This window comes from Phaenicophaeus curvirostris, chromosome 19 (assembly GCF_032191515.1).
Source record: "Phaenicophaeus curvirostris isolate KB17595 chromosome 19, BPBGC_Pcur_1.0, whole genome shotgun sequence".
Lineage (NCBI taxonomy): Eukaryota > Metazoa > Chordata > Aves > Cuculiformes > Cuculidae > Phaenicophaeus > Phaenicophaeus curvirostris.
The window spans coordinates 3739115-3763719 of record NC_091410.1 but is presented as its reverse complement, the minus strand read 5'-3'; the positions used below and the strand labels follow the sequence as shown (position 1 = coordinate 3763719).

Sequence of the window (24605 nt, the reverse complement as noted above, 5' to 3'; positions counted from 1 at the left end):
GCTGGATGGTTACAGACCATCTCTGAGGCTGCCCCAGGAGCCAACTGGGTCGTCTCAGCTCATGGGACAAATCCTTGCCAGCTCCTTCTCCCAGGGCACCCTGTGAGGACCACTTCTCCAAGACTAGATGTCCTGGGCTGTCTTAAGAGGTGGCCAGCAAGGCTGCACAGCCACCTGGTTAAATGCAACCCCCTGGCAGAGGCTTGCTGTGCACCAGGACCTTGCACAGACCCTCTAAGAAGCAGACCCAGGCCCTCAGGATCCCTGCCCATAGGCTAAGGGGACTGTTTCAAACCTGAGCATCATTCTATAAGGATGCATGGCTGGAGCAGCCCAGTCCCAGCTCGTCTCAAGCCCAAGGCTTGCAAATGGCGTGTCTCTCCCTACCAGCTCCTGACCATGCTGGAGAGGTGGCCAAGGCCACCCTGCCAGAGCCACCAGTTGTCTCACAGCCAATGCCAAAATGAAGAGCACGAATTTCCCTGTTTTGTTTGCAAAGGGCTTCATGCACAATAGCTGGGGCATTGCCAGGTTGGGGGAGAACAGCCGATTTAATCATAACAGACTCCCCTGCTCCATTCAGCTACTAGACCAGGGAAGGGAGTCAGCAGCAAAGCCCAGGACAAGCAATCCAGCTGCTAAAGTGGATAAACTGGGAGAGATTCTCTGCCTTAAGTTTGCTTTTATATTAAAGAGGCCTGCTCTGAGAAAAAAGACCCCGGCTGGAGGCCAGTCCAAATTAATTTGCAGCATCGAGCCCTCACAGTTGATGTGCGCTCTGCAAGCCACATTGCAGCCCCTGCTGCCCAGCCCAGAGGGAGAAGCCCATCCATGCTCCCTGTGCAAGGAAGGGGCTACTCCAGAGCACCCCTTACTCCAAGATGTGTGATCAGCAAAGGCCAGAATTGAGAAGCTTGAGGTGAGCATGTTTGGCCAGTAGAGCTGGCGCTGGCTGAACTGACTCTTAACAGTCATTTTCTGTCATCCAGCTGGGATGCTGCTCAATCACAGAGCAGAGACTGATGTTTCTGCCCCCGCCCTCCCCATATCCACCCCTCCTGCTCCATATTCTTTCCCTCCATGCTCCCAACCACAAGAAGATGTCAGGTTGCTGCCTGTAAAAGTGATGGAAATTCATTTCCACAGTCTGAACAGTGTGGAGGAGAATGGGGATGGGGCAGTGCAAAGCTCTGCTGACCCACGGAGTTGTGAAGCTGTTAAATGCTTTGTCCTGTCCATTCTACAGGATCTAGTGGTTCTTTGGAGCACTTGGAATCATTTTGTGGTTGCTGGATGGGCTCAAGAAGCCCCATGATGCAGACAGCACCTACACAGGGGTTTTGCTTGAGATCACCATCCACTCAGCAGTGAGCTGCAAATCCTTGACTCCCAGCAAAGGCAGCACTTGTCAACTTTCAGCATTGCAGCAATGCCAGAGCGCACAAAAATGCACCAGAAAGACATTCAGCTCCTTCTCCATAGGCACTTGAGCAGTTTTTGTAGTGTTGAGCCAACAGTGCACCCCTCAGTCAGGGTCAGAGCCCTCCCCGTAACTGCAGGAACTGCTAGAAAGCCAGGGGAAGCAGCAACACCAGCACGGGAGCAGAGCTTTGGGGATGCCTGCAGAGCAGAGGTTGGGCTGTTCTGCACCATGGTCAGCATTGCCAAGCACAGATTTGCCTGGAGCCAGTGGTGGCCTGGGTGCTGTCAGTGTCTCCCCCGTCACCGCTCATCACGCCCACAGCCCCATCACAAGGGGCAGCTCATGCACCAGCTCCGTGCAGGGATGCTGCAGCTCACCAGCAGAGCCTGAAGGAGGATTTCAGTCTGATAATGCTAGGGAGGAAGGGAAAAAAGAAAGAAGGGAAAAGCTGTTCATCACCATGCTTGAAAGGAAATGAAAAGGTCCCCATCGATCCAAACTGACCAGCTCTGAGGTTACGTGGGCCCCCAAGCAGACCCCCACTCCCATTTTCTCGTCCCCACTCTCTCCAGTGATGGGCTCACATGATTTGACATTTAGACTTGCACCTTCATTTTTCTGCTCAGTCTGGTTCCACATCCCACCTAGTGTGAACAGGAGATGGGGACACACGTACCCCCACCCCCAGAGCCCCAGCAAGAAATGCAGCCCCTGGGGAGTGCCCAGAGAAAGCAAGCAAGAACCTCAACCTGCTGAAATGCCGAGGCCAAACTGTCAAAGCTGGGTCTCCCCTTCTAAGCCACGACACCTCAGCTTTGGATCTCAGCCCACAAAGGTATTTAGAGTCCTACCTGAGGGAAATCAATAGGAATTTAGCTGCATAAATTGGGATTAGAAATCTGAATCCCCTTGGGGATCCAAGCCTTATATCTGCATTTCAAGTTTGGTACCCAGGCCAAGAAATGTGGCTTTAATCGTTCTATCATGTCAAAATCAAGGGGCCTTTAATTTCCGTTACCGACATGTGGCTTTCGCAGAGGCTTAAGGCTTCATTGCAGAACTGCAAGCGCAGCAAGACATGGTCTCACACAGCATCTTCTCAGGAAGGCTGCTCAGCACCCTGAGCTCCAGCTGCCAGCACCCCCATCCTGCCCAGCCCCATCAGCACTGCGGTGTTAGCAAAGTGTGGGTGAGCAGGACCCCCGCTTCCCATCGCTTTCAGCATCGTGCTTGCAGCCCAGCCTGGCTCAAAAAAAATTCCCTAAAACGAAGAGGTTAAAGAAAAAAACAAATGCCACTTTTGCAAAAGAAAATTAAACAAAACAAAGAAGGTGTTTAGCTGTGAAAACTCTTTGCTCAGCCAGAGAATTAGTGATATCAAGGGGATGGGCCGAGCTGCAAAGCTGCTGAAGGCTACGCTGACACGTTTTACTAAGCTGCGATGGACACGGAACAGCCGTCCGCCACCTGCTCCCAGCCTTCTGCAAACAAGTAGCGCCAACTTCTTCCCAATCTCCTCTCCCGCTCTGTTTGTTGGGGAAAAGCAGAAAATTTGTGCTTTTCTGCAGGGAGGCAGGCGGTTGCTCCCAGCCCAGATGGAGAATGTCCCCTCTGCGGGTCACAGGGTGTTAGGATGTGGTGGTGCGGAGGGGGGAAAAAGCACCAGGATCTGGCTGTGCTTTGGGTTTGCAGCTCTGAAATGTGGATTTACACTGAAATATTTGTGCAGCTGAGCAAACTCTGGGAGGAAAGTGCTGGGAGCCAGGGGAGGAAAGCGTTCAGATCTCACCGCTTGGTTTTCCTGAGCCACAGCGCTGTGGCCAAGGGTGTTTGAGTCCTTCAGAAGGGGGATTTCCAGGCCAAATGAAGGCTACGAGGGGACCTGGAGAGGTTTCAGGGTGTGTTGAGGGTAGGCAAGTCCTGCTTGGGGCCAAGCAGGCTGAGGGCAGGTCTGTAGGGCCTGGATGGACAAGACCCAGACACTTAGCACCCTGTGCTTCAAGTACCAGGTTGTTCCCCATCTCAGTGTGGGCTCCACTTCTTCTTCATGCAACCTCCTTCTACTCCCAGCCCAGTGTCATGGTCAGGCTCTAGCATGACCTTCCACGGACAGGTTACCCCAGGCTGATCCTCTGCAACACCACAGAGATGAGAAAGAGGGACCTGCAGGACAAGGAGCAATCAAGCACATGCGCCTTGGGACTCTTCTGCCAGGGTCTCACATCATGTGTATCTCCTGTACACATGCACGAGGCACTGAAACAGCATTCAGAGCACTTCAGGCTACAAATCAACCCTCTTCTCCCATTTCCCTTCCCCAGCCTTTGAGCTTGGCTCTGCTGTCACCTCCCATCAGGGCACCAGCAGCTCAGCAAACCTCCCCCCACAGCCTAAACTGCTGAAATGTCACTCGATGGACGAGAGCAGGGTCTTTGCTAGGTGTTAGCCAGCACTGAGATCACATTCTGTAGAATTCCCTCCCTGCACGTGCCCTGAGCAAGCACTGATCTTGCAGCATCCCCCCACGTGTGCTCCACTGCTTCCCAGCAAACACACACACAAGAAACCTCATTTGCTCTTTCAAAGTGGCCCCAGGGGACCCCCAAGTCACCCAAGAGGCAGGAAAGCTCTCTATGTAGGAGAAAAAGGAAATGAACTGGGGCAAATCCTCCACCCATCTAAATCAGCCCTGGCGTCGGGTGATTTACACTGATTTACACCAGCTGGCTCTGGCCACATCGAGTTCAATTCAAACCGGCTGAGGCTCTAGCACTGTTTGTGGGGTTGAAGAAAAAGAAAGAGTGAGGCAAGGCAAAAGGTAAGGGCTTGTGTTAGTAAAAGCAAGGTCGGACCTGGGCTGTAGCTTGGGTGTCTTGTGCTACAAGCATGGTTCCAGGTTTGTGGACAAGGAGCAAGCGGAGGCTGTGGGGCATGAGGTGCTGCCCTTTAAGGTCTGGGAGGTGGCTGAGGGATGTCCCGTCATCCCAGTGTCCCAGGCTGGGAAATGGCTTTCTGGTAGGTCTGTAGTCTCGGGCAGATTGGAAATACCGTGGCAGGAGCACAGGGACAGGGGAGCTCAGATAAGGCTAGGGATAATTCTATGGTGAGAGGTTGCTGAAGAGGCTTGAGGTTGTTCTTGAGTGCAGTTGAGAGAGATGGTGTCTGCCTGATTGCTGTTTCCTGGGACTGGAGGAGGACCTGCTCCTGGTGGTCTCTGCCAGCCTGGCTGGTGGAGAACCCCTTGCAGATGCCGGGGCTGAGCTGCGGAGCACGTGGGCAGGAGCTGCTTTCCGCTCCTGTGGTCACTTGTGCTCAGGACCAGCTGCTCACCAGCATCTGTTTCTATTACTTGGGTTTATTCCTGGGAGGAGAACCCTGCACCCAGAGCTCCCACGTGCTGTTCCCGCTCAGTTGCTTGCTCCCTGCCTGCCCTTGTGGCAGCCTCTTCTGCAGATTAGCTGCTGCACGGGGATGAGAAACAACAGCACGGATAAAAGTCTAAAGCACTGCAGGATTTCTGTGCCAGAGGAGAATCATTATTGTGATGTAACCATGTCAGTGTCCTGAAAATGTCCACAACCTGCAGCTCAGCAGAATCCCTCCAGCCCCCTGGCAAAGCAGCCCACATCTCCTCAGTCCCCTGCTCTGCTGAGCTGGTGAGGGAAAGCCTCCCTAGGTTGCTCCCTGGTCACTGCATGCACATTTATTTCCTTTATAGACCTTTTCCTTCAATATTTATGGCCAGGAACGTCTTATCAAGTTGAAACAGGGATATTTCTGTCCCCTGGCCTGTTGACACCAGGCAGCCATATCCCACATAGGCATGATTTGGGCTTTGTTAGCAAATCTTCATTCCCTGAGCTATGATTTTTCTGGAATGTCACTCTTTTCTCAGTGCATTTAAAGTTCTCTGAGATGTTCAAGGTCCCCTTAGATGAGAAAAGCCAAGTGGGAGGTACTGGCTGCTGGAACCACTTAGACATCAGCTTGGTCCCTGGGTTTCCAAAGGCTCTGGGCAGAGATATCAGCCGGGCCTCTTGGAGGAGGGAGGCACCCCATCTCACATCTTTTGGCCCTGGTTAGGTCTTACTGAAAGACCATGAAGCCATGAATTGCTGTGGATGCTCTGCTGAGGAATGGGAGCAGTGGGGCAGGAGGGTGGTGCTGAGATGAGGTAACTCTGGCCGTGTTGAGAGGAGCTGGGGTGCACATGGATCTCAGGTGTTGGTGCTGAGGTGGTACCTGATGATCTTGGGATGTGTGCATGTTCAGCTCCCTGCGTTTTCTTCTCTTGTTGGTTCCCCCATTCCAACTGAAAAAGAAGCTGCTGCTTGGCTCAGGCTGGGTCTGGATCTGCTGCTAATGGGGACTGTTGGGTTTGGGGTCTATATGATTTCTCTGATCATCTCCTCTCCACCTGAGGAATGTTTCCAAACACATCTCCCATCCCAGGAGTATCTGCACAGGGGCTGGTGAACTGCAAGGGAAAAAAACACGCCATGTAGATTGTCTGGAGACCTCTATGCACTCTTTTTCTGGCCTGAATTTGAGCACCTACCACTGGAAACCATCTCCTCCAGCAGGTCCAGGTCCCAAAGCTGGCTGCATAGCGCATTCCTGTGTACACAGCAAGCTTCAAACAGAGCTGTCACCAGGAGATGCTACAGCTGCTATTGCTGTGCAGCTGTCTACCATCTCTGTGTCTCTGTTTCCCCTCCCAACCTGGTAGTTTAAGCTCCTATAGGAAGGAGCTGCATCTTGCAATTGTTCCTGCAGTATATGAGCAATGGGGCCTCCATCACTGCTGAGGCTGTGGCATGTGCCACCTCAGTGTGCCACACAGCCATGCTGAGCAGAGATGCATGGCGGGGAGCTGCACAGCTTCTCCTCCAAGGTTTCAGGTCATGGTCCATGGGAGAGCAAAGCCAGGAGCTTGGGGTGCTGTGTGGGCAGCTGTGGTTCTTGTCTGTCCCTGCCAATGTGACCTGGGACACGATATGGGCACCTCGTGTCCACTGGCCATGGGCTGCCAGCAGTGTCCTCTGTGTGCCCAGCATCCTGCCCTGCTCGTAGAGCCCTGGGGGCCTGCTGGGACATTTCAGCAGGTTTTCACATCTGGTCTCCAGTGGTGGCTGTGGAGGAGAGGTGGAAATGCCCAAGGGCTATCGCTGTACCAGAGCCATGTCCCATTTTCATAGAATCACAGAATAACCAGGTTGGAAGAGACCCACCGGATCATCGAGTCCAACCATTCCTATCAAACACTAAACTATGCCCCTCATTTTCTCCCAAATATGGGTTTTCCATGGTGCTGGGGGCTTCTCTTTAGCCCCCATGGGTGCTGTGGAGGCATGGGGTGTGCACGGACAGCAGGTCCATTAGCTGTCCCTGTTTCTGGGACACAGCATGGGGCGGCACATCTCCACCCCTGGTGGCATTGGCTGGCTGTGGGGCCGCTGGGATGTTGCCAGCGGCGGCTGGAGGGCAGTGACTGCATGACGCCGTCCATCCATCCGCAAGGATGTTGAGGCTCTGGAACAAGTCCAGAGAAAAGCAACAAAGCTGGTGACGGGGCTGGAGAGCAGGTCTTACAAGGAGCGGCACTGAGAGAGCTGGGGGTATTTAGCCTGGAGAAGAGGAGGCTGAGGGGAGACCTCATTGCTCTCTACAACTCCCTGAAAGGAGGTTGTGGAGAGGAGAGGGAATGGCCTCTTCTCCCAAGTGACAGGGGACAGGACAAGAGGGAATGGCCTCAAGCTCCGCCAGGGGAGGTTTAGGCTGAACATTAGGAAAAAAGTTTTCGCAGAAAGGGTCATTGGGCACTGGAACAGGCTGCCTAAGGAGGTGGTTGAGTCATCTTCCCTGGAAGTGTTTAAGGCACGGGTGGACAAGGTGCTGAGGGACATGGGTTAGTGTTTGATAGGAATGGTTGGACTCGATGATCCGGTGGGTATCTTCCAACCTGGTTATTCTATGATTCTATGACACCATCCTTCTGTATCACATCATCCATTCCCGTGATGCTCCCTGTTTGTGCCACGCCACCCACCCGCATCCCCCACCAGAGCAGGTCCCTGGGGCGCAGCAGCCCCCCGTCAGGGCTCAGCGTCCCCGCGATGCTGGGAGCTGCCAGGCTGCCGTGCCAGCGCTCCCGCCAGCCCGAGCGAAGCCAGCACGTCCCAGCAGTGGGGGCCCATTAGAAATGAAATGTTCCTACTGGGGTATTTTATTTGCACACTTCAGTAGAGTGGACACCAAAAGGCTTTGCTAATGCTTCATGGGCTGCTAATTTCCTCTCTGACCCGCATTGTCGGAGGGTGACCCCAGCCCGAATTTTGCGGCAATGAATGCCAAAGGCTGACACCGGCCCGGGTTAGGGGTGACAATGGGGCCTCTGTGGGCTCCTTGCAGGCTCCAGTTGGGAGCTGGAGAACAGGGGGAATTTGTGTGGCTCTCAAAAGCTCTGGGTGGCACAATAAGGGAGGCCCCGGGGTCTCCCAGGAAGACAGAGGCAGCCCAGGGAAGCCGGGCTGGGGGAGGCAGGCGGGAGGACGGTTTCCTTTGTGAGCAGCTTTCTTTAGAAAGGAAGGTTTTTCTGAATGCCCCCTCAGACGACCCAATCGGGGCCTGGCAGATGGATATCACAGGCACGCTGCTTATTCATGGCAGGCTGCAGCTTTGAGCCGCCCCCTCCCTTCCCCCCAGCCTTTTATTCATTTTCAGGCTAATTTGTTTTGTTAATGTTTTCTTGCCCTCCCCCTCTCTCCCGTGCAGATTGTGACTCATACTGCAAAGCCTCCAAGGGGAAACTGAAGATCAACATGAAGAAGTACTGTAAGAAAGACTATGGTGAGTCGCCCTCTCTGTTGCTGCTTCCCAGGAACGGTTGCAAAGGGATGTAGAGCTAGAGCATCTCCCTCCAGGGTTGAGACCTTGCAAGGGGAAGCTGTGCTGCAGCATCTCTCTCCAGGGTGAGAGGCTGCAAAGGGATGCAGAGCTGGAGCATCTCCCTCCCAAGGTATCCCGGAGCCCACTCAGACCAGGGAGAGTTTGCTGGCTGGATCCCAACTACAACCAGGAGAAGGAAGCCCCTGCTGGGGTGTAAGCTGGGGTATGGTTTCTGCTGGGTTTGGAGAGAAAACTCTGTGGAGCGATGCTGGGCAGAGAAGTGATGTAACACATTGCTTGGAAAATATGTGTCCCCTTGCAGATGCTGAGAAAATCCGCAAATTAGAGTCCATAGTGCCTTCATCCCATGGTGTCTTCTGGGTTACGATGACACCATGTCCTCACTCTTCTCACTCAGCTGCTACATGCAGTAGCATCTCACACATCTGCTTTGCTGTGGGGACAAGCAGCAGGTGCTTCCCCATCACCCTGATCCACCCCCTGTTATTCCCAGGCAAGTTCAGAGGGAGGTGCAGCCCCCAGACAAGAGAGACTGTGGGATCCCCATCCTTGCTGGTACTTGAGGTCTTGAGCATCCTTCCACAACTCTAACGCATCTCAAGCTCCCACCCCCTCCTCTGCTCCCAGGATTGTTTTGGATGTGAGTCCATTCCCAATGTGGTTACCAGTGGATCCATGCAGGGGGTGTTCAGAGTGACCCCCTAGGAGGGGAATTCCTTCAGGCCACATCAAGAAACCCCTTGAAGCCCCCCGTGGGGCTCAGCAGCTCCTCTCCACCCTGGCTTGGCCATCACCCACGGGCACAGAGTGGCTCCTGCCCAGAGGACCACCCTCTTTTGCCAACCCTTCCAACACTTTTGCGATGAGCTGAGTGTCGGGAATGAGACTGACGTGGAAAAATCAGGTAGAGCTCATTACAAACGCCCTGTACCAGGGGATGTTCGGAAATGCTGCTAAACCTTTGTAGGGGCTGGAAATCATCTCACACTCCACACCCTAGACTGGAATGAGGGGGGAGAAAAGTGTCTGCAGGAGGGACCAAACACGAGTGGTCAGGTTTGAGCCAGAGACGGGGAGCAGGCTGTGTGCAGCTGAGGATGGTTTAGAGCTGAGCCTTCAAACTTTTGAGCAACCAGGGAATTAATTATGAGGCACTGCTGGATGGGGTTTTGCATCCACTGGGGCTGTGGTTGCCCCAGTGTCTGCCAGCGCTTTTCCTCCACAGCAGAGGAATAATACACACATAGGCATGACTATATATGTATTTCTATGTGTGCACATATATGTATTTTCACTGAACTACCAAGGAAAAAAACTGCCATCCCCACTGCATCAAAGCATCCAGGAGTGGGGAGATACGTCCTCCCTCAAACACACTTGCACAGCAGCTCAGCATGTCTGGGAAGTGTTTGCAAGAGCAGAACGAATTCACATTTAACAGCCTGTCCCTGGACAAGGCACATCCCAGCAGGGCCAGGGATGCTCCACACTGATTTTGTGCTCTGGCAACTCCCCACCAGCCCAAGGGAAGAAACAGAGCTTGGAGGCAACTGTTTTAGTCACATTCCCATTTATCCTTCCAAAATGGTTGTGGAGAGCATCCCTTGGTGAGGATGAGCTGCCAGGGCTGGGGTGCATTTGTGTCCCCATCCATGGAGGCTGTGCCGAAACCTGGCCATGCTTGTAGGAGATGCCAGAGGTTCACTGGGTGTTGGAAAGGTCCAAAGAATGCCTTTTCCCTTGGAGAAAAGGGTTTAATAGCACATGAGAAAGTCACTGCTTGAACATGAGGTTATTAAAAATGGGAGCAAGATGAGCACTGTACTATTAAAGCCATTGGGTTTCATGCAGGTGGATTCTCTGCTGGCAAATAAGGTACAAATGCATTTCACGCATGTGGTACGTGCATCCCTTTGTTTTCCCACCTGGCTTCTCCAGCATCTTCTAAGAGCTAAGCTTATGCTGGAGTGTTTGCTCTCTGAAGAGCAGCTGCTTGACTGTAGGAAACTTGGACCTGTTCTGATCCCAATTGGTCCTCGGTCTTCGGAGGGTGGTTGGGAGGGGAAAAAAGGCCTGTGCACCCCACCTGGAGTTTCCTTCACATCTGGGTAGTGTTATCTCCCATCCCTGGAGGTGTTCAAGGCCAGGTTGGATGGGGCTTGGAGCAACCTGATCCAATGAGAGGTGTCCCTGCCCATGGCAGGGTGTGGAACTGGCTGGGTTTTGAGGTCCCTTCCAACCCAAACCATTCTATGATTTTATGATCTTTCCCTGAGGTTCTTGGGGTGTGGGCTGTGATATTTTGGTGGTGGCAGCACCCAGGCTTTGCTCGAGGGGCAGCCCCAGCGTGGTTTCACTCCTTGCCTGTTCCAATCTCACCAGGGTGATGTTTCTTTGGGCATCTGGGTGACAATTCATGCTTGGGTTTGTTCGAGGCTGTAAAGTGGGCTTCAACAGACCCTGAGGAGATGAGGGCAGCCCATGAGCTGTCTCAGGCTGTAAATACCCCCAGAGCAAGGTGTAAGGGTGCTGGAAAGTGCTTTTCTGTCTTATCACTCAGCATCACTTCTGTAGAAGCACTAGTGAGCCAAAGCCGCCGGCTGGGGCTGCTTTGGGGTGCGTGAGTGCAGGCTGCCCCAGCATGGGTTTGGGGGGCTCCTAGCTGAGCCCTCCTGGCCCTGGAGGTGTCCCCAGCCTACCCTGTAGCCCCAACCAGCCCCCCTGGAGGTGTCCCCAACCCACCCTGTAGCCCCAACCAACCCCACAACCATGGCAAATTTGCTTTTTCAAGGGCAAGGTGACCCAGCAAGGCAGCAGATGAAGTGATGCTGCGGCACAGCCTGATCGTGCTGGGCAGCCCACGATGTCGGGAGTGAAGAAAGGGTTGAAAAGGTGCGGGGAGGGATAATAAAGACCTTGGGACTGACACCCCAGCAGGAAGCCAATTAGGAGGCTCTTTTCCTCACCATTCTGCGGCATCACTGGGCTGAATGTCCTAAAAGGCCCTAATTAGCTTGAACCGAGTTCCTTCTCCTGCAGGCTCAATTGGGAAGCTATCATCTGCCCCACGTCCCTCAATGGGGCTTTTTAGCTCCCCGTTTCATTCAGCGATTCAAAGGGGATATTTTCCCTTATTTATTTTTTCTTATCTGTTTGTTTTTATTAGGTTTGTCGTTTCTCCCCCACTCCCTTTTATTTTAAATTGGGCTCTTTCCCGCGAGATGGGTTTGGGTGCAAATATTTGGAATGAACACGGGTGTGGGGAGGGCAGGCTGGGAGGCTGAAATGGGGGGGCACGGGGGGGGCAGGCAAGAACAGAAGCAGAAAAGCTTTTTCTGGGTTCATTTTGGCTGCATAGGGGAGCACAGGGATCACTCCACTCCCAGAAAACCAGGAGTAGGGGAGGGTGTTTGGTGGGTTTGAGGCAGTTAAAATTAACCCAGGGAAGTAGAGGGTATCCCTGCTGAGCCCCACTGAGGATGGAGATTCCCCCATGGCCCAAAAGGAAAGGGAATGGCCTCAAACTGCACCAGAACAGGTTCAGATTGGACAGTAGGAAAAATATCTTCACAGAAAGGGTTCTCAGGCAGTGGCAGAGGCTGCCCAGGGAGGTGGTGGAGTCCCCATGCCTGGAGGTGCTTAAAAGTCAGGTAGATGATATGCTCAGGGAACTGATTTAGTAGTGGACAGGTACGGTTGGACTTGATGATCTCCAAGGTCTTTTCCAACCTAATGATTCTATGAATTATTTTATGAGAGTGGGTGATGATGGTCTGGTTGATGATCGTCCAGGTGATGTAGGAACATCCTTTGTTCACTCAGGTGCTGCATTTCAGGCTCATCTTCGGGGCTTTTCCCACTCTCTGTGTGGTTCAGTTCATCCAAGCAGGGTGGATGCCTGTGGTGAACAAAACCCAGCACCTTCTAATACCAGTTTCCCCCCCGACACCCAGACAAGCCCCAGCAGATGCTGGGAGAACCTCCAAATCAGGGTCCATAGTGCCCTCATCCCATGGTGTTTTCTGGGTTACGATGACACCATGTCCTCACTCTTCTCACTCAGCTGCTACATGCAGTAGCATCTCACACATCTGCTTTGCTGTGGGGACAAGCAGCAGGTGCTTCCCCATCACCCTGATCCACCCCCTGTGATTCCCAGGCAAGTTCAGAGGGCGGTGCAGCCTCCAGACAAGAGAAACTGTGGGATCCCCATCCTTGCTGGTACTTGAGGTCTTGAGCATCCTTCCACAACTCTAACGCATCCCAAGCTCCCACCCCCTCCTCTGCTCCCAGGATTGTTTTGGATGTGAGTCCATTCCCAATGTGGTCACCAGTGGGTCCATGCAGGGGGTGTCCAGAGTGACCCCCTAGGAGGGGAGTTCTTTCAGGCCACATCAAGAAACCCCTTGAAGCCCCACCCTGGGGCTCATTCATGATGCAGCTTCCAAATGATGCTGGGATGATTTGCTGGGGACCAGCACTGTTGTCCCAGCCCTGGCCCTGGTGCATCACTGGGGAGGGGATGAGGGCGAGGTGTGGGATCCTCGTCTAAAAGGTGAGATCATCTGCTCGCTTTGCTCTGTCTTGGAAAAAGAAAGTGAAAAAATATCCTTCATTTTGCAGAGACTTCACTTAGTCACCCATTTGTCGAGAGTAGCTTGGCAGGGGCTGGTGGAAAAAAGCAAACCGTGTTTTCAGAAGGCAGCTTGAAAGGAGAGAGGGGGGAGACAAAACCCTGAATCCACAGAAAAACCCAAGGTGGAGGGGGGAAGAACCATCCGTGGCTTGCAGCCCCTTCCACCACCCTGGAAGGTGAAGAAATCCTGTTCCCAGAGCAGGGAAGTGCTGAGCATCCCTCCCAAGGGATGAGCTGGGGCAGCGAAGGGTCCCCTGGCACTGTGGGGAGGGACCACACCAGGGCGCAGCCCGGCTGGGATTAGGGGTCATAAATCTCCAATATTAAACCAGTAGGAAATTGGCAACTGGAGGCAGAGAGAGACAGAGCCAAAGAAATTAAAAATAAGAGAGGGGGTTAAAAATAAAATCCTATTTTAACCCTTCGCTGCAGTGAGGGGCCAGCCCTTTTCATCCCCAAATTTGAATGGTGTTGGGGTCACTTTTTGCTGATGGTTGAAGTACAATTCACACTGGTTCTTTTCTCCTTGGCGAGAAAGAACCCAAGACTTTGGAAAGCCTGAGCTCAGGGACCTGGGCCTTCGGAAAGCCCCAGCTCAGACTGGGACCTCTGCATCTCTGCATCCGCAAACTCTGTCCCAAGCCCCTCTTTCCATCAGTCTGTATTAAAGACCCTCTTGTCTCACCCAGCAAGGTGCTCTGCTCCCGCTGCCACCTCTGTGGTCCCATGAGATCTTTCCCAAACTCAAATGGTGTCAGGATCACATTTTGCTGCCAGCTGGAGTAAAATCCACATGGATTCCTCTCTGCTTGTATGACGAGAAGGGACCTGGGTCTTTGGAAAGCCCCAGCTCAGACAAGGGCATCTTCATCCCTGCTCTACAACTGCTGTCCCAAGACCCTGTTTCCATCTGCCTGTCTTTCCCCCTTTGTCTGTCCCAGAAAACGGTTCAATTCCTGCTGTCGCCCCATGGGATCTTTCCCTTAGGGTTTTTTGCAGTGATGTTCTCATTGCTGGAAGCTCCACAAAGCTCCATCTCCCAGAACCAGGTTAGCGCAGAGGAGGCAGAGGTTTGTCTGTGTGCCCAGCCCCAGGTCAGCCTTGGCAGGGGAAAGCTTCAAATCAGGAGACTTATCACAAACCCCACAAGTAAATAACAACCAAAAAAAACCATCGTGTTTTTCCAATCCCCCTCTTTTCACAGCAGTCTCATGGTTTTGGCCCCTGACTCATGGTCTCTGCACGCTGCGAGGCGTTGCTGTTATTTCAGCCCTTACGTGGCCGCCCTCAAACATTTTGTTTTGGGGGTTTGGGGTTGAGTTTTTGTTTTATTAAACACCGATTCATCCACCCCTCTGCTTTCATCTCCAACATCAAACTGTTGGGGCTTTCTTGTGGCTGGAGGCTCCTGGCCAAACCTCGAGGAGCGGGGCAGCATCCCAGAGCTGGCACCGCTCAGCACCCTGCAGCAGGGGATGAAGGAGGGGACCAGGGAGCCCACAGCCCTTCCTGCACCCCAGGGACCACTCAACCATCTTTTTCTTAGAAGCACGATGTGGGGAGACGTTTGAAAGCGTTGCCTGGGCTGGTAAGGCACCATCTGGGCAGGATTTGTGGATCAGCAGTGTTGGTATCAGATGGGATGTGGTCAATGGGGCTGTGCTACGCACTCCTCAGGATCTGAGTGAAAACTTGAAAAGCCAAAAAGCATCTTTCCCTCACTCTTCAAGCACCCATTTGGATGCCTGGGGGTCTCCTGGGGCAGAGGAGGACACAGAGGGGCGAATCAGATAAAAATCTCCAGTGCTATGAGGGTACCCAGGGGCAGCCAGCCCCAAATCACCTGCAGGACTCAGCTGCCCACTGAGCAAAGAGGGAGGAGCAGGTGAGTGGGCAGCTCTAAGACACCGCTGTGCTCAGCATCGTGACCGGAGCCCCCCCTTGCTGGGAACCGCTGTCACCAGCCCCAGCTGGAGTGGCAGCACCATGAAAGCTGTGGCATGTTTGGTTTTGTTCTCCCGCTTTGGGTCACCATCTGGTCCCAGGGGACCAAAGCCAGAGGGTTATCATCTCCACCACTTGCTCGAGTAACCATCAACCATCATTACGTTGTTGCATGTGGTTGCTCCGTAGACACTTTCCAGGATGTTTTCCAGGGATGCAGTGGCAGGGACAGTTCTGAGTATGGCTCAGCCATGGGAAAGAGGTTCAACATCAGTAAAGTGTGTGCAGTTCACTGCTGTGCAGGCAAAGCCAAGCTTTGGATATGCCAAGTGAAGGGCAACTTCAAGCATGAAAGTCAGCTTCACCACCCCAAAACAATTAAGGATGCATTTGCCCAGAACAGTGGTGGCTGCCCCATCCCTGGAGGGGTTCAAGGCCAGCTTGGATGGGGCTTGGAGCCCCTGATCCAGTGGGAGGTGTCCCTGCCCATGGCAGGGGGTGGAACTGGATGGGTTTTGAGGTCCCTTCCAACCCAAACCATTCTGTGATTCTATGAATTGAAACTTTCATGAGAAACAAGTCTCTAAATCACCAAGGATTTGCCCAGAGGAACCAGCTTAAGTGCTTCCAAAACCTCTTCCTGGCAACTCTCTGCATCCCTGCACATCTCATGCCCCTTGGGAGATGTGGGGGACCCCACCCCACTACCAAAACACCCAGGGGAGTCACCACTAAACCTGGGCTCTGCAACCAGGCTGAGGGGAAACGGCGCATCCTGGATGCAAAGTTATGGGCAGAAAACTCTCTGTGAGCGAAGGCAGCTGCAGCTGTGCCAGCCAAGCCTTCACCAGAGCTTTCACTCCTTCCACTTCATTAATAAAAGGGGAAAAAAATAAGGAACGGGGGCCTTGACATCAAAAAAATACAGACTGTGTATTTTAGAGCAGAGTTTCCTGTAACCACCTCTCTCTGGTTCCTTTTCATTCATTTTCTCCATTCAGTCAGCGTGGACCCAGGCAGGTCAAAGGTTTAAGCTTTTTTGGAAAGATTTGTTTCCAACAAAATAAAAATTGGCTCATCTGCACATTTTGTTACCTTCACACCAGGCTGGGAAATACATGGTCAGAGCTCAGTGTTGGAGGTTTTTTTTTTGGGGGGGTTCTTCTTTTAATGAAAGCAGCGGGCGCCCATGCCATGCTCTGCAAAGAAGCCAACCCACATATATTTTGCAAAGTGTTAAAAAGCCTTGCTGGGCTGCGGAGCCTGGTGTCCTCCCCTACCTTGAAATCAGGTTGCACATTGTGGTTGTTAAGTGAGGATGGTGCTCCTCCACTGCTCATCCAGAAGGGTAAAACCGGAGTGTTAGAGGGCAAAGGGGAGAGTTTTGCCTGGGGGGGTTGGGTTTCTATATCTATTTTTATATGTTATATACACACAGAAATATATACATATATAAAATACATAGAATCAAAGAATCACAGAATGGTTTGAGTTGGAAGGGAACTCAAAGCCCATCCAGTTCCATCCCCTGCCATGGGCAGGGACACCTCCTGCTGGATCAGGGGCTCCAAGCCCCATCCAACCTGGCCTTGAACCCCTCCAGGGATGGGGCAGCCACCCCTGCTCTGGGCAACATGGGCCAGGGCCTCCCCACCCTCACAGCAAAACATTTCTTCCTAAGATCTCATCTCAGTCTCCCTTCTTTCAGCTGAAAACCATTCCCCCTTGTCCTCTCCCTGCACTCCCTGATCAAGAGCCCCTCCCCAGCTTTCCTGGAGCCCCTTTCAGTCCTGGAAGCTGCTCTAAAGTCTCCCTGCAGCCTTTTCTTCTCCAGGCTGAAAAAACCCAGCTCTCAGCCTGTCCTCATACGGGAGTTGCTCCAGCCCTCGCATCATCTCCGTGGCCTCCTCTGGACTCAATTTCTGTATTGATAATTTATGCAGTGGAGGCTGGATGCTCTGGGCACCAGGTGGAGGGATGAGGGAGGCAGGTGGAGGGGCAGTTCACAGAGCATGGAGGGAAGGGGAGGTTAAAAGGGAAAAGCTCAAGGATTTGGTCAAAAAGCACCTTGTGGTTGGACCATTCCAGCCTTCACAGAGCCACTAGCCCTCACCTCCTCTCCTGGTCAGAGCTGGCATCACCACCTGGGTTTTTGCCTTTGTCTGTGCTGCTGGGCTCTCCTCTCATCCCATCATCAGCAAACAAACCTAGGACTGGGGTGACACTTCCCACTGAAGATATTTTCCTGAAAAGCCAATCTTTAGCATGGAAGAACGTGTTCAGCATCTCCAGAGGATGCGACCTCATCCAGCTGCTGCTCCCGTCCTCTCTGTCACCCCTGAGCCCTGATGCACTGCTGTCAGGAAGAGGCCCATCAGCATGGCAGGAGCTGTCTCGAGGCTCGTAACCCCTATTCCTTGCCACACTATGGAGCCACATGCTCCCTTTCCCACACGGCTCTCCAACCCAATCATAGAATCATAGAATAACCAGGTTGGAAGAGACCCACCGGATCATCGAGTCCAACCATTCCCATCAAACACTAAACCATGTCCCTCAGCACCTCATCCACCCGTGCCTTAAACACCTCCAGGGAAGGTGACTCAACCCCCTCCCTGGGCAGCCTGTTCCAGTGCCCAATAACCCTTTCTGTGAAATATTTTTTCCTAATGTCCAGCCTAAACCTACCCTGGCGGAGCTTGAGGCCATTCCCTCTTGTCCTGTCCCCTGTCACTTGGGAGAAGAGGCCATTCCCTCTCCTCTCCACAACCTCCTTTCAGGGAGTTGGAGAGAGCAATGAGGTCTCCCCTCAGCCTCCTCTTCTCCAGGCTAAACACCCCCAGCTCTCTCAGCCGCTCCTCTTGTTCTCCAGCCCCTTCACCAGCTTCGTTGCTCTTCTCTGGACTTGCTCCAGAGCCTCAACATCCTTCTTGTGGTGAGGGGCCCAGAACTGAACACAGGATTCGAGGAGCGGTCTCACCAGTGCCGAGTACAGAGGGAGAAGAACCTCCCTGGACCTACTGGCCACACAGTTTCTGATCCAAGCCAAGATGCCATTGGCCTTCTTGGCCACAAGTCCACAGATGTCACCTGGAAAGGGTGACAGCACCTGCTGTAGGGATTGAGGAGGAGGGCTGCTGGCAGAGGCCCTCAAAGCTCAGGGCCCCCCAGGCTGCAGTCTGGGGCTGCCCCATGGCACAAACCCACAGCATCTCTGCAGGCTTCTGAAATCAGCTGCAAGCAGAGCACACTGGAGACAAACCAGTGTCCATCATCATCCCAGCATCTTTGTGCACAGCCCCTCAGACAGTCCTCTCTTCCCACATCATGATGCCAAGTCACCTTCATGTCAGCCCTGTGGGCTGGAACCCATCCAACGTCCTGTTCTGACGCTGAGTGCTCATGGAGAATTGTCTCCCATGATGGCCCCAGCAGAGGTGCTGGAGGCCCTAGCAGGTCCTTCCTACCTCTAAACGCCAAGTGCTTGGAGATATGAGCCAGTCCCAGTGTTTTGCTCCAGAGTTTGACTCAACTCTTGAAACCTGGGGCTGCTCAGAGTCCTGGTGGAGGTGCACTGAGTGGATTGTCCAGCAAGGAAGGGAGGGCAGAGGGACTGGAGGGATGGTCTATGCAGAGACCCATCCTCTGTCTGAAGCATGTGCTGCTCTCTGGACCTGTGGGTCTTCCCACGTCCTGTGGCGTAGCCGGGGATTTGCCAATGGAACAGGCACCTCCCTCCCGTGACCACTGCAACGCCCTGCGCCCGGTGACATCCCGGGGCTGGAGGCACAAGCTGTCCCTGGGTTTCCTCCATGCTTACTGCTTCAGGGGAAAAGGCAAGATCCACTGTGCATGAATCCACCTAATTTTAAAGGATTTTTTTTTCCATCACTTTAAGAGGTCACAGGAGGTGGGGCAGATGCTGCTGCACCAACAACCCTGAGGAACTGCTGCTCTGTCTTTGTGTGTTTCACAACCGTGTTCCTAGCACACCGAGAGGAGAACAAAGCAACCTGTTCCCCACCACTGCTCTGGGTATCCCTGCATCATTCCCAGGTTTCGTAGCACAAGGAGCACTGTGGTGCTGGAGAGCTGCTCCCAACCTCTGCTCTCAAGCTCTGCCCCCCTCCTGGGTGTCCTCCAGCCGCTGTGATCCTTCGATAACCATGTCCATGCCCACTGGGGATGGCCAGAGGGTCATCTTTATGGCAGTAGAGCTGGAGAGCGTCTCCCAAGCCTATCGTGGTCTCTCTACATTCGCTGAGACCTTCTGCCCCCAGCACCAGCTCATGGTGGATGTCTGGGGACGGGGACAGTTTTAGTGCAACCACCACCCTTGGTCGCTCCTGCTGAGGAGACAACATCTCTTTTTCTCACACAGCCTGTTAGCCAAGACTTGAAATTCATTTTCTTCTTGCCAGCTCAAACCGTAACATCTTTTTCCTCTCTTGCCGTGTTTTTTTTTTTTCCAGCTGTCCAGATCCACATCCTGAAAGCGGAAAAAAATGCCGACTGGTGGAAGTTCACAGTCAACATCATCTCCGTCTACAAACAAGGCAGCAACCGGATACGGCGCGGAGACCAGACCCTGTGGATCCACTCCAAGGACATAGCATGCAAGTGCCCCAAAATCAAGCCCATGAAGAAATATTTGCTGCTGGGCAACAACGAGGACTCTCCCGACCAGAGCGGCATCATTGCGGACAAAACCAGCCTGGTGATACAGTGGCGGGATACGTGGGCTCGGCGGCTCAGGAAGTTCCAGCAGCGGGAGAAGAAGGGCAAGTGTAAGAAAGCTTAAAGGAGGAGAAGGCACCGGAGCGCGCGCGAGAGGAAGAGACTGACTGTGCATGCTGCTTAGTGTAGAGCTGGGGCGGGCAGGGAGCGGCAACGGGGATGGCGCGATGGGCGTCGTGCTGCCGGGGTGGGATGGGAGGGATGGCGAGCGCAGCTCTGGGGCTGCCAGGTCTGCACCTCGTATTCCAGGAGAAAATAAAACACGACACAACACAAGGAATCAGATGTGAATCTAAAAGAAGAGGAGTGTGGGCATGGGTGTGCGGCACCCACCACCCCCCAGCTTCTTTCTGCCCCATTGACTGAAGAAATCAGAGACCTTAAACTGCCTCCCAGCTGCTGACATCTGCTGCTTCCAGAGCACGGCACAGGGACATCGAACCTGGGATCAACTGATCAACGGCAATGCTGGGAATTAACTCCCCATCCCCCAAAATATATCTTCTCAGTTTAGGTTGAACAAGACCATTATCACAGAGCAAACTAAACAGAGACTTTTGCTGAGGGCAGATCTGAAGATCAGCTCATGGGTGGTTTGAAGACTCTCTGGTGCCTGATAGCCATAATGATCACCCACTGTCTGGTGTCTTGGAGCAGCCAAGGTCTCTAGCCGCGGTGACGCTCTGATCCCAGGTCAGGCACAGCAAAGAAGAGACCATTTTAGTGGGTGACTTCCATGTGGGCATAACTCTTTGCTTCGCCCCTACACCCTGAGAAGCGCTTTCCCCTCGATGCCGAAGGAGTGTGAGCCCGCAGGATGCCCTGGCTCCCTCTCAGCCACCCATACACAGTCAAGGAGTTGACAACGAGAATCCCCAAGGAAACCCCCAGATTTTGCAAACAAATAAGTTGGAATCCAGTTCCCGTGGATGCCCTGAAAGTTCTTGCCGAGTGTCCCTGCGTCTCCACCATGGCCACCTCTGAGATCTCCTCGTGGACTTGATCCTCTGTGCTGCTGCCAGCAGGCTGATGAGCCTTCAGATGGTAGAAAATCCCTGCAGATGACATCGAGTTCCTGGCTGGCCACTGGTTGCACTCTGCCAGCTCTCCTGAACCCACACCAGCTCTGCCCTTGCTCCCTCCGGGGCTGCAGCTCCCTGGCATCCCCGCAGAAGGTGGCTAAACCCCCTTGGGAGACACAGAAGGTGGGACGGCACATGCCAAGTGTCCATCCCTGTGGCAGCAGGGCCAGCGCGGAGCTCCAAGGCTTGGCCACATCACAGCCGACGCAGGGCAGAGACCTGCTCCAAGGGAAGGGACTGGATGATTAAGCTTCACCTGGAGCTCCCCAACTTCTCCTGGGGCTGAAACCCAGCAAATCTAAATTCCCCAGTCTCTAATGTGCTTAACAAGGTATCAGCTGCCTCAGGTCCGTCTCCCACCCTACGCCCACAGGCTGGAGCATCTTCCCCTGGGACTCTATGGGCAGGACTGGCTGCTGAGTTGCTTGTCACTCAGATGTTGCATCGCCTGCTCCACGAGGAACAGGGACGTCGGAGCTCTCCTAATCGATGGAGACAGGCAAGAGCCGGGGCAGAGAGGCAGGGAGGGCAGGCCGGGAACCTGGAGGAGAAACAAACATTAGTCGCTACGAAAAGCAAAACCTCCCTGATATTTTTCCTTTTAGGAAACTTGGAAACATCTCTTTTATGACATTTTCCAGTGGCTTTGCCTTGTTTTATAGCAATCGACAATATTTATATAATGACATAAACCACCATAAAGCGAGGCAGCCATGTAAATAGGTGTAAAGCGAAGGGCTCCCGCGGAAGCGCCAGCCAGCACCGGGGCCGCCAGAGACACCACCCGGAGGGAGCCAGCTCAGCTGAGCCTCCCCCTGCAACCGCAAGGCTCCTCCAGCCTGAGTGTGAGTATTAGGAGAGAAATATCACCCTGAGCATCAAGCAACCTCGTCCAGTCTGTGCTTTTACCCCTTAAACAGCAAGGTAGGCTGATCAACTTGTTTTTAACTTACTTCAGAGATCAAGGAGAGCCAACAGTTTTGTGGACTCAAGACCCCAAGTTTTGAAGGATAAAATCTGATCTCAGGTGTCTAAAATGAGGCTTAAAGCCCCAAAGCTTAGATGCTCTCCTGCCAGCATCAGCGATGGCAGGGACACCGGCTGGAGATATCCTGTCCTCAGTCAGTCGGGATGTCCTTGAAGCACAGGAGATCTTCAAATGACCTAAAACCTCCAACCCAAACCCAGTTCTTCACTTGGAGAACAGGATGGCAAGAGGGTATGTGGGAGCGGCCCACCAAGCACACCTGGACACCCAACACTCACTTCTATTTTCCAACCTTGGCCACTGCAGTCATGCTCCCAGCACAGCCTTGACACCCCCAGACCCACCCAGGGACAAGCCCAGCCCCTTCCTTGATCCCAGCAGCTCAGGAGGCTGCAGAAGTTACACCACCCACTCTGTCCCATGGCTGGACCCCTCCAGGCCCTGACACAACCCAAGAAATCAGAAAGAAACAGAGTTTGCACAAGATGTGAAACAACTCAGAGCCCACCACAACCAGAGCGACCCACAGAAGCGAAGTCCCTATCCCTGTCCCACTAGGACCCTGTTCCTTGATCCCTGTCGGAGTGTGGTGCTTTCCAACCAGACTAAAAAAGCCTCTCCACTCCGTCCATAATGCTCCTCATGCGGTCCCAGTAACCTCAACCTGCTGGAGCAGCTGGTGTAACTGGTACAAACCCTCCTCCACCGGGGAAGGCAGAGCAGCCCCATTTTCAGGGTGTCGGAGGTTACGACTCTTCCCTGCAGCCACCCCAGCTCGAGGACATCTGAGGGGACACCTCTGGCCCATCGCCCAGAGAGGGATGAGATGTCCCCCTGAAGCACCAACCTCCACGGCCAGGAGGGCAGAGCTCTTGGGGCATCAGCTAGCGAGGAACCCATCGCCTGCCTGTGTCCCTGGGGACAGGACCGAGGTCCTCAGGGCACGGAAGGGGCCGTGGTGCCTCCAGCACCGCTTGGGAGAGCAGCTGCAATGCCAAAACAATCATCGCTCGACGGTAGCACCCAACAAGAAGTCGTTTCGTCTCGTTTCTGTTCGTTCCATCGTGTCCGTGCCCTCTCCCTGCACATCCGCCTCCTCGCACCCACCCCCCAAAACCTGTGTCCATTTGGGATTCGTTTTTTTGTTTCTCGATCATTTCTGTTAATATCTTGAACTGTAAATGTTGTTTAGTTATGCCCCGGCACCCTGCTCTGGGCGGTGTTTCTTTACAATGCATACTAATATATTATGGTTATTATATATGAATATATTTAATGACACGTGAAAAAGTTGTGGATTTTCTATTGGTTTTCCAAGTTGTTTCTTTTGTTTTGTTTTGTTTTTGTTTTTTCTCCTCTTCGTTTGTTTGTTTCGTTAGATCGGCTGTAATTGAACCCGAAGGAGTTTGTAACTGTCCAGCACCCACTCGGTAGAACTAAAGGCAGAAACCAGTTGAATAAACTCTTGTAAACCGTGAACATCACCAAGGATCTTTGCTTCCTCAGCGATCCCGAGGGATGGGGACCTGGCCAGGGAGATGGTGGTGTCCCCTCCACCTCCCGTGGTCTCTGCCAAGGTCCCCTTGGTGGTGCTCAGCTATTTTTGACCGTTGGCTCCAGCTGTGCGTTTCCCAGGACCCTCCCCACCAATGACCATGAGTTCTTGGGGACAGAGGGGTCATGGTGGGTGGGATGAGGGTTCCCCACCAGCATCTCCAGGCTCTCTGCAATTGCTGGACCAGGGTACCTCCTGCCAAGGTCCCCATCCTTCCTCCTCTGCTGCCAGAGAGCTGTGCCCTGCAGGGCACACCAAACCCTGAGGGACCCTGCATGGAGAGGGTGGGGACAGAGGGCAGCCAGGTCTTGGGGTCAGGGGAGCTGCCAACCCCACTCCAGACCCATTTTCAGCCCCCATCCCCTTACCGGCGTTGTCCCCTTCAGCACATCCACTGCAGGGGATGCAGGTCCCACCTCCCCCAGGGAGCTGGCACTGGGGACCAGGCAAGAGCTGGTGGCACAGACAGGCTGAGAAGACGGACATGGGGGGAACTGAGGCAGGGAAAAGCTTTCAGAGAGAAAAAACACAAGCAAAAGGTCCTACAAACTGCTGAGGGGTCAGTCCGCCTGACCCACACCCTTAGCTTCGCTGGTAATTTATGAATTCCAAAACATCTTAGAGGTTACAAAGCTCAGATCTTTATTGCAGGGACAAATGGGTCACAAGTGCCACCACCTCTGCTCTGGGGTTGTCACCTGCGGCTCCGCGGAGAAGCAAATGGGTTTCCCAGATCACTCTGCTTCTGCGTCCTCCTGGCAGGCGGCCAGTTGTCCAAAGGAGCCGAGGTGAGGGAAGAGCGAGCCTGTTCCCACTGCGGGATGGAGCAGAGTATTTGGACTCAGCCTGGTCCTGCCCGGCAGCGCGGGACAGCAGCCACGCACCCAGCTCAGCACCGAGAGAAACAAGGGCCTGTGAAAAATGCCTGGTGGCCTTCCAGGATCACCTTTATCCTCATGTAGGACCTTCTCCCCCTTATATTTTTGTTGGAAAAACAAGTGGAAGCAGCTGAATGTCCTCTGAGAGAGAACTGGAGGAGACACAGCGGAAGGCAAAGCCTGAAATGTCTCTGCAGACACATTCCAGGGGGACAGGGGAGACCTTTGCTTGGGGAAGCCACCCCGTGGCTCGAGCAGCTTCCACGGGCAGTGGGTGACTCCTTTGCCCTGTGCCTGGGAATCAGGGCAGCACGGTGAGACCGCCCTGGACCTGGTACACTGGGCTCTCTATCCCCACTCGCTTCGAGCTAGAATCCATCAGCACTGGGGTTTTAACCTTCCTTTTCTTTGGAGGGGCAGCGAGACAGCAAAGCTTTTCCCAACACAGCAGAA

The 24605-nt window shown here is 53.6% G+C and overlaps 1 protein-coding gene across 1 annotated transcript in view; it reads left to right on the top strand.

The window, feature by feature from the left end:
• Positions 1–23198, top strand: part of NTN1 (netrin 1) — a 115958-nt gene extending 92760 nt beyond the window's left edge. The window contains exons 5-6 of the mRNA XM_069872333.1: positions 8198–8272; positions 19385–23198. Of these exons, the coding sequence (XP_069728434.1) occupies positions 8198–8272; positions 19385–19713 (404 nt within the window). The 3' untranslated portion in view covers positions 19714–23198. The remainder of the gene's footprint in view (positions 1–8197; positions 8273–19384) is intronic.
• The last annotated feature ends 1407 nt before the right edge of the window (positions 23199–24605 follow it).